This window comes from Alosa alosa, chromosome 3 (assembly GCF_017589495.1).
Source record: "Alosa alosa isolate M-15738 ecotype Scorff River chromosome 3, AALO_Geno_1.1, whole genome shotgun sequence".
In the NCBI taxonomy this organism is placed as follows: Eukaryota; Metazoa; Chordata; class Actinopteri; order Clupeiformes; family Clupeidae; genus Alosa; species Alosa alosa.
The window spans coordinates 20,181,586-20,191,703 of NC_063191.1; the positions used below are offsets into that span (position 1 = coordinate 20,181,586).

General features: G+C 42.3%; 1 protein-coding gene across 3 annotated transcripts in view; it reads left to right on the forward strand.

Annotated features, from left to right (window-relative positions):
- gpm6bb (glycoprotein M6Bb) overlaps positions 1-9,922 on the forward strand; it is a 31,131-nt gene extending 21,209 nt beyond the window's left edge. For 2 of the 3 annotated variants that reach the window (XM_048239301.1, XM_048239300.1), the window contains exons 2-7: positions 3,025-3,211; positions 3,876-4,032; positions 4,362-4,530; positions 4,726-4,799; positions 4,972-5,037; positions 7,234-9,922. In XM_048239301.1, the coding sequence (XP_048095258.1) occupies positions 3,025-3,211; positions 3,876-4,032; positions 4,362-4,530; positions 4,726-4,799; positions 4,972-5,037; positions 7,234-7,383 (803 nt within the window). In that variant the 3' untranslated portion in view covers positions 7,384-9,922. Of the gene's footprint in view, positions 1-3,024; positions 3,212-3,875; positions 4,033-4,361; positions 4,531-4,725; positions 4,800-4,971; positions 5,038-5,747; positions 6,863-7,233 lie in introns of those variants that run through there. The other variant, XM_048239302.1, reaches the window with a different exon arrangement.
- Positions 9,923-10,118: the final 196 nt, after the last annotated feature.

Genomic DNA, 10,118 nt, shown 5'->3' on the forward strand with positions numbered 1-10,118 from the left:
ATCCCCAGTCACTGTTACCTGGGCCTGCAGAATGAGAACATGCTACTCAGCGGGGGCCGTAATTCTTGTGAAAGCAGTGGAAAGCCGCTGAGTTAACTGTATAACTGTGTTAACTCCATGTGCCTTGTGAAGGAGTTGTGCTGGTTCGCGTGATGAGTGGCTCAAATATGTGCTTGGGCCCCGGCGTTGCACATAGTGTTGGCTCCCACGTCTCCTCTCCAGCTGAACAAACAGCGGTGCGGGTTTTAAAGAGTTATTTAAGACAACACGTTAGCTGAGCCTCAGCGCCACTTCAACCCCAGAGCTGGAGAATAAAGATCTTTGTTCGCCACTCGGTTTTAACAAGGTGGGATTTCTGCTGCACGTGCCGCCTGTGTAATACCATCAGTGTGTTAAAAGTAAAACAGGATGGGATCAAGAGTTCAGTGAGCGCCGCGCTCTCTTGGTTTAACCTGAGAAGTACAACACGCCCAGAGGTCTGGATAGGGACTCAACGAGCGCAACACAGGCCAATATACAGGGGACACTGGGGGGAAAGGGTGGCACCTCCAGACGATTAGAGTGGCTTTTGAAGCTGGGTTTCGTCTGAGGAGCATGATCGGTGATGACATCCACAGCTGAACCTCCTCTGTGGCAGGAGGTCTTACTTGGATAAAATCCCAAACCCAGGTTCTCCAAGGTCTGAGGTCTCACGTGAGCTAAACCAGAGCCTGTCCTGGAGGGGAGGCATGTATATGAAGAGAGGGGGATGGATGTCCCAGCAGAGAGTGAGAAGTTGTGAACATGGTGCAGGCACTGATCCCTGTTATTCACTACTCATCTATGTGGAAGCAGTGGCATTGATTAAGCCTCTAAATACACAGTGGCCACAGCCTCAGGGTTGGACTCCCACTTTGGTTTTAGCCATGAGGGTGTGTAATCACATAGTGGGGGTTTCTTCTGGAGGACAGACTGTGTGTAAAGCACAGAGTGACAGTGAGCATATTTCCCCTGAGATGAGTGACTGGCTCGCTCGGACTGAGCTCCATGTAGAGCAGCCATCCGCTCGGAGCTTTCCATTTAGTGTGGCTGTGTTCAATTTCCTGACACAAAGTGCTGCCCAACCTGTGTCCGCTCTCTCTCTCTCTCTCTCTCTCTCTTTCTCTCTCTCTGGCTGTCTGTCCTCTTGTGTGCGTGTGTGTGTGAGAGTGTCTGTTTGTGTAAAATGTGGGTAGTGTAATGGACTCAGCCGCGGGCACACTCACTGAATTGTGGTTAACGTGCTACCATGGCAACTGCTATTCACCAGCCCAGGGACAAAAATGTTTTTATGTGTCTGTACCACACAAAAGGTCGGCATGAACTTTCTGACAGTGACTCCATTCAAAGGCGCATTCGGCTGTTAATATATGTTTTAATTTCCTTTGTCTCCCAAAGAGAAAGAGCACAATCGAACTTTCAGGATTTCAGCTGCGCTCAAGGGGCTTTAATTTAGATAAGCTGTTCTGTTGATATCTGTTCTCTCACTTCACACACTGGCATGCAGAACAAGAGTAGATTCAGAACTCTCAGGTTGAATGTCTCTGCTGAACATACAGGGAATTTGAATTCTTTGTGTTTATAGTTGTGGACATTATAGATTCTATAAAGACAGATGATTTTAGACCTGCTGATGTCTATGTAAACTGCATACATCGTCACACACTATGCTCTAGAGTAATATACATTGAAGCAAGACACTGGGCTTTGCCCATCTGGGTCAGTTAATTTATCCATTATGAATTGGCATTGATTTCCATTAGGGGGCTGGCTGGCACTCGTCCCCCTGACCTGCCTGGCTCCCGTTAGTGTGCTTTTATTCAGCTGACAGACAGCAAAGCTCAGCAGCCATCACAGGCTAGCCCACAGGACTGCACTTCCCACTTGCCTCCAGTGTGGGGATGGCTCACAGAAATGGGTGTAAGCTGCCCTGGCTTAGGCAAAGGATTCCCTTATGCTGTGCTGTGAACAACATTGTTTGTGCTCTGTTTTGCAAAGTCCTATCTTTCACCCAAAGGCCATTCTAGTGTAATTTGTTTCTCAGTAAAATCACAAGTTTTTAATGTTTTGCACCAACCTAGCGCAGGCTGTGATTTGTGTTGTAACTCACTGTCCACCACTGCTCTGTTGTTTTCTGAGTTCATTGCTCCCTGGAACATATCAGAATGTATCATATGTCATGTTTTGTAATGCTTAGCTGAGATGCTTAGCTGAGACTTGTTAAGTCACACTGAATAGCTGATCTGTACTGTCTGTGCGGGTCACTGATGGTCATTGTTATAAATGTTGTCTAAGGAGAAAGGGGAATAGCCACTGTTTTAAGCGGGGCATTCCAAGCATTCATCTGTGTCCACACATCTAAAAGCGGTCAGTGAGAGGTTTTTCTTCTCATCGTTCCCTAAAACAATCACTCAGCTCATGCTGTCAGGAAGGAAACACTATGATGTGTGTTTACTGCTGTCCTATAGCATATCAAGCAATTTTACAGCAAATATGTTTGGACAGCAGATAAAACTTATTTGTCAAGCCCCTGAAAATACTTGTATTGTATGGTTTCATAGATAGTAGTAGTATGGTTTAATATCTTTGATAGTATGGTTTAATATTTTTGATGTGTGTGTGTGTGTGTGTGTGTGTGTGTGTGTGTGTGTGTGTGTGTGTGTGTGTGTGTGTGTGTGTGCACTCTTAAAACTAATGTGTTGAAAACAACACAACTTGTGTTGTTTTTAACACATCTCTGTGTCCAGATAGGGACAACACAGTTTGTGTTGTTTCCTTTTTTTATTTGTTACCCAATATGTGTTGAAAATAACACAACTTGCATTGAAAGCAACGCATTTTTAACACATTTCTGTGTCCAGATAGGGACAACACATTCGTTTTAAGAGTGTGTGTGTGTGTGTGTGTGTGTGTGTGTGTGTGTGTGTGTGTGTGTGTGTGTGTATGAGTGTGTGTGTGGAGAACATGATTAACTGAGCTCCTCCCTGGGCTGTGTTCTGTGTGCAGGTTGCTTTGAGTGCTGTATCAAGTGTCTGGGCGGCGTCCCGTACGCCTCTCTGGTGGCCACCATCCTCTGCTTCTCAGGAGTGGCCCTCTTCTGTGGCTGCGGCCATGTGGCCCTCACTGGCACCGTCACCATCCTGGAGAACCACTTCTCCAAGATCACCAGCGACCACGCCATGCTCACAGATGTGTGAGTATGAGCATACACAGCGAGTTACAGGGACGGGGCTTGGGTAGACAATGGACTAATTTATCTTTCATTATGTAATCAGTTGTCTTTACATTGTCTTTACATTGTGTTTAGTTATCTCTGCATTGAGTGGGTCAGATTTCATCTTTTCTATGATAAGATGGTGATTCCTACTGCCTATGTCGGAAAAAAAATACATTTCCTAAAATGGGTGTCTTCAAGGAATTCTAGTTGTCATCTAGCAAGTGACATAATGTGGATTCTTTAAGGCCCTTTGGAGACGCTTCATTAGAGCACTGTTTATTTTACAAGGCTGAACAGTGTCGTTTTCCATTAAACAGATCCTCCACAAGAAATACATCAGCGAGTATCTATTCTTGACTTGTTTGGGTTTGCACTTCTCAACGCCTCTGGAGTTGGGTCATGCATTTGTCAGTCCCTTTGACATCTGCTTGTAATTTACAAACACACTTATCTCTCACTTTCAGCCTCTCAGCAAGTGAGTCACGAGTCAAACACTAAGGTCACACTGACACTCCTGTAACACAAACCCACTGATACTGGGTATTTTCAGTATATTTTTATTTTTTTATTTCATTTATTTTTTAGTGTATTCAGATCAGGTTAATTGAATGGGACGTGTTTGGCTCTCACTGTGCTACAGAATCCAGCTCATGCAGTACGTCATCTATGGCATCGCCTCCTTTTTCTTCCTGTACGGGATCATCCTGCTGGCCGAGGGCTTCTACACCACCAGTGCCGTCAAGGAGCTGCACAGCGAGTTCAAGACCACCATCTGTGGCCGCTGCATCAGTGGAATGGTGGGTTCCCCTCACTCCAGCCCCATGCTACACCACTGGCTTGTGGCACATGCGCTCAATGACCAGTTGAACGCAGTTATGTTCTTCATACACATTTAAAGTTGAGACCTGGACCACTCAGCTGTGTTTCTGCTGGTTCTAATGGGGTTGGTCTCTGCTGGTTCTAATGGGGTTGGTCTCTACTGGTTCTAATGGGGTTGGTCTCTGCTGGTTCTAATGGTTCTAATGGGGTTGGTCTCTGCTGGTTCTAATGGGGTTGGTCTCTGCTGGTTCTAATGGGGTGGGTCTCTGCTGGTTCTAATGGGGTTTGTCTTTGCTGGTTGTTGCAGTTTGTGTTCCTTACTTACATCCTGGGCGTGGCCTGGCTTGGGGTGTTTGGGTTCTCGGCAGTTCCCGTGTTCCTCTTCTACAACATGTGGTCCACCTGTGCAGCCATGAGGTCACCTGTGGCCAACCTTACCTCTGTGGACTCCATCTGTGTTGACGTCCGACAGTATGGTAAGGCTAAAGAGAGGGACTGTGTTTCTCTGTGAAATGTTAATTTTAGATGAGTGAGCCTTACTGTTCGGTGGCCCATTAATTACCTCTTTATGGATTATCAATGGAATGAGAGTGTAATAGTTTGTCAAGCTTTGTATTGGGTCTGCTGTCAATTACTATTGTGATACTAACTTGTTCTTTTTTTCTCTGAAGGAATTATTCCATGGAATGCAACTCCAGGAAAGGCTTGTGGGATCACACTAAGCGACATCTGTAATACCAGTGAGGTATGTAGAAATTCAACTCTACTGTAGATGAAGGTGTGGGGTGGTAGAGGGCACAAATACCAACAACCTTTAGTGAAACGGAATCTAAATGGCAGGCAGCATCCTTATCAGTGATGTGTACAAGTCCTCTGTTGGAATAGTAAGGATCTGATCTGTCTGTTTCTCCTCTCAGTTCTACCTGTCCTACCACCTGTACATTGTAGCTTGCGCTGGAGCAGGAGCCACCGTCATTGCTCTGGTAAGTTTCCCTCGACCCTCATTGTCTCTAATCAGTGAATCCCATTTACCTGGTGTCTATCTAGAACGCAATGTGAAGTGCTCCCCCACCTGAGTCCATTTCCCATGCAGTGAGACAGAGTGCAGACTTACCTCTCCTCATTAGCAATGTCATTCGCTGCACACCATCTGCTTCAAGGCCACTGCCTCACTTTTTAAATGAACAGACAGGAGTGAGGTGACGTGTCCTCATTCAGTGGCCGTGGCCTTTGTACATCACAGATGCTATCATTCTCATTTTGCCCTTGCCACAGGAAGGATGCAGATCTTATTATTTCCTATCCACAGGTGGCTCATGAATATGTGTTTGTTATCTTACAGGACATACAGTATGCCTTTCTCTACTAATTCTGTCCCTTGCATTAGATTTTGAGCATGGTGTCTTTTCACCCTCATTGCTTCACATGAACATCTTCTCAATCAGTGTTCAAAACCTCAACCTTTCAATCTTAACGATACGATACGATATGATGTGTTTTTATTCATGTCTCGCAATCATACTTGTATAAATATACATCTCATATGTAATCAGGATATGAATTAGGAAAAGGCCCCAAAAAAGCTGCAAGGAGCTGCTAGTCAGCGTAGGTGTGTGCAGCAGTGAGTATGGGGGTGGCTTCCCAGTCTCCAGATTGTTGTCTCACTCCATTTTATTCTGTTCTCTTCCACCAGCTGATCTACATGATGGCTACCACTTATAACTTTGCTGTGTTGAAGTTTAAGAGTCGAGAAGACTGCTGCACTAAGTTTTAAGAGCACAGTACAGTTTATGCCACTGCACTGAGTAGAGAAAGCAGCCACTGACAATACGGACTAAAAAAAAAAAAAAAAGAAAATAGAGAGAAAACCGTGTTCCATTTCTATTGACATAATGTGTAAATAGCAGATTGTATGCATTCTTTAGTGTTTTAGACCCAGGGACAGGTTTGGCTGGAGGGACCCCCTTGTTAGCGTTGTCTTAAGGGTGGGATTAGGAAAAATGGTGTTCTTTCCCATTCTGGAGTACAACCACTAGGATGAGGAAAGTTTTTTTTTCCATTTCTAGAATACATAAAGAGAGGAAAAAGAAATAGCATACAACATCTATGGAAGGATAAGGGAGAGTGATAATCAGGAGTCCTTCGGAAGGTTGTTTTTTAGGCTTCAGTGTATATGTCAACATTTGGTAGTAGTGTTTCCTAAGTTTTGGGAAAAGAGTTCTTTGTTCCTAGTGTAAATTTGTGCTCTGAGACCCAGCCTGCCGTGGCACAGTGCCTTTCCCCATAAATGTTTACGTTCCTCCCATCTTGTGCCATTACTATTTTTTGAAGCTGGTTAAGTATTAAGTATTACAGTCGTCAGTATTATGGTAAAACTACCTTAAAACCAAGAGCAATGCTTTTACAATATAGTATAAAACAAGTTAAAAGCAGAAAAACAGACATTCCTTCACAGTGGTGAAGGTTTGGGCCAGTGCCAAGTGTATACTATATGAGAATAGTCTCCCCTCTATTCTAATGCCATTTTTATGGGACCTTATTCTGCCTTGATTGCCTCAGCTGATGATAGGTTCATGTTTTGTTCCATCATTTTCTTTTTACTCATCCAGAAATTTCCATTCAATTGTGCCAAGTGCTCAAATTATTTTGTTTTAACACAGAGCCTGCATGCTTATTTTCCTCAATTCCTTAATGTTTATGAATACTGATATTACATATTTCATGAATATTTAATTTTTTCCTAAGATTTTGAGACTGTAGTTATTATTTTCTCTTTCTATACAAAATAAACATGCTTTGTGTACAAAATACCAATGGTCTTTTTTATTATTGTGTTCAGTCTCTTTGAGATTGAGCATTGACAGGACAGGAGCCACACATGAATGCCACTCTCTCCTCCATGTTATGTTACTAACATCCATTTCACAGCTTGCATGCTCTGCAGAATCCCCCTTCAACTCCCTCACTGCCTTTCCCTTTCCTCACTGCTTCTAACATGTCCCTGACCTAGAAGTGTTTTGTTGTATAATATTAATAATGATGATAAAGTTGTTCAGTTGTATACAGGGCAGGTGTCTCCTGTGTTTAACTGTTTGTTGTTGTGACATAGCCACACTCGTGTAGCTTGCTTTGCATCTCTGACATGCTCACTGGCCATCCACCTCACCCTTCTTTTCCAGATCCACTTCCTCATGATTCTCGCAGCAAATTGGGCCTACCTTAAGGACGCAAGTCATATGCATGCGTACCAAGACATCAAAATGAAGGAAGAGCGGGAGCTGCAAGACATCCAGTCGCGCTCAAAGGAATGCCTCAATTCCTACTCTTAAGGATTACACAGCACGGCCCCAGCCCCCACCCCAACCCCTCACAACCCCACTGCCAAGGCCAGCTCCTAGGGGTCGGACCAGGAGAAAACACTGCTCCAAATATCTGCCTACTGTCTACACACAGTACAACACAGCACAGCACTAACCTGGCTCCTAACAAACTAATGCATTCGTGTCGCTTCTGCACTAACTCTCAGAGCAGTTTGTTGGAACTCTTTGTTTGATAAACCATTTCAAACATTGTTTTGCTTTTCATCATGTTGAAATATATCTGTTGGGACACTCTGTTCTTTTCTTACTTTTGCTGTAGCCCTGTCTATAACTCTAGCCAGTCATTGCTAGAGAAGCTTGAAACATTGCACTACTTGTTCTATCGGGAGCAGTTAGGTTATAGGGCAGACCAGTTAGCCCATTAACGAGGGAATACAGAATAATTTGTTCCCTTGTCAAAGATGCCATTTTGATTATGATACATAGTACATCATACTGTACGCCTTACTAAATCACAGATGAACAAAACAAACTAGTGCAATGTGGGGGTGTTTGAACTTGCACAAACACTTTGATATGTTTGGTCTTGGCTCTCTAAATATTGTGTCTGTGGGCAGTGGTGGGCCACACAGCATGCCCAGCATGGCTCTCCACTGCTGTGTATGAATATGTATGTGTTTGGCTTCCTAGGACACACCCTCTGTTGCCTTGCTGCACAAAAACAAAACATACTGAAAAGAAGATAGTATTTTGGGGCTTCCACTGAATGCATAATTATAATGCAAGTTTCCTGCATCGACAGTTTCCTTTGACAGTAGGCAGCCCAAGTCAAATTTCACAGTTCCATCGTTTAGCCCTGAGGGAAATTATGTGAATGACTGATCCCCTGAAGAAGAAAAAACTACCTCAGGTGTACTGATGTGAGCTCATGTAGAATAATTTTTAACTATAGATTAATACTTTGCTCATATACTACATTACTGTAGTCTGAAAGCAATGTAGCTATAGCACCATAGCTTTTTAAGAAAAATAAAGTCATCAAAACCATAATAAAAAATCCAATTGTAGTTCACAGGAAACCACTATGGAAGAATAAAGCTTTCCACACTGACCAAATTATTGGAAATAACAAAAAATAGTAGCATTGACCACTTTGCCATTGCCAATCTGAGCAGTTCCACTGGGTAGCTGAGATGGAGAGGATTTGCATTTTGGAAGGACATCAAGCTGCAGTCATGTGGTTAGATTGACTGGTTGCACTGAAACTGTTACTAATTTAGATGAAATGTCCTACGCAGCTGTGACACTATGTCTTCCTTCCAGAGAGTTGCGTAATAAGCCTGAACGAAACAAATAAGAATGGAAAAAATAGAGAAGGTGCTTTTAAGAAATGTGAGAATGTTGACACCTGCAGCCAGACCTAGGTGAGCTGAAAGTCAGGTTGTGGACCATTTTATGGACATGACAATGTTAAGATATATGACGTCAGTATTTTTTGTTTATGTAGTGTTTTTTTACTGAAAAAAAAAAAAAATGAAAAAAAAAAAAAAAAAAAAAATCCTCGATTGCATTTCAGTATGCTTTTGATGGGCAATTGTTAACTGACAAAATGACTGATGTACTATCTGTTTTCTGCTAGCTAGAGGAGATTTACAGGGATGCTATTGTTCTGATGTTTACTCTTTATTGCATGAAGGAAACAAGTGTTTTTGCAGTAATACAGGTGATGTGTAGTCATTTGTACTGACATCTATGGTAGGCAGTGTGTGCCCAAGTCCTCATCTTTCCCTTTATTATTGTTAACAATGACAAATAATCCATTATATGTCAAAGGTATACTAGTTATAGCTGACTTGAAGTCATATTTTTTATTGTTGATTTCATCATTATGACTCTTGTATAGTACTGATTTTTAACCCAATAGTGTATCCTTATTTTCTAAAAATGTTGAGGGCTTTCTTGAGATTTTTACTTTTAATTACATGTATTATATTGATGTAAAACAGTACTTTGTTATCAAATTAATTTCTATGATGGCATCCATTGGTTATTACAAAGTTTACTCCTAGTTTAATTGAGACAAATGAGGCAATCTGGCCCAGAATGTTACATGGATACTACCATGTACAGTGATTGTTTAGTCCTCTGGACTTTGATTTAATCTTTGACCAAATTGTGTTTTAATCTTTTATGAATATTGGGAAGGGGTAGTCTCAAATGTGTAGTTGCGTATGAGTGTATCTTCATTATTTAAGTGTTTTTGAGCTTTAAAGGACAAAAACATGATGCGGAACATTTAAAGAGAACAACCTAATCAAGCAACTAATCAAAAAATTATTTTAAAAAGCTTCCCACTGCCCAGTGAGTCTGGAGGACATCTCCCACACTCCCTCACAGAAAGGCAACTATGTCCACCATCTTCCACTCCCTCACAGAAAGGCAACTATGTCCACTATCTTATTTTGCAAGTGATACCATTGGACATTTGCCAACCAGCCTGGTACTTGTTTTTATGACATGAAAATAAAGCCACTAAATTCAGACATCTTCCATGTGTTCATGTTTTCCTTTTGCCAGCTCTACACCTTTCCCCCAACTGAAAGCATTTCAAATCTCAGGAAGATTACATTGTATGGCATCGTATTGCATTGTAGAAAATACAGATACAAACAGATTTGATCCAAAGTCACTTTATTGACATAAACCAAAACACGCCATACAATCTGAAAGCTGAACAAATATAA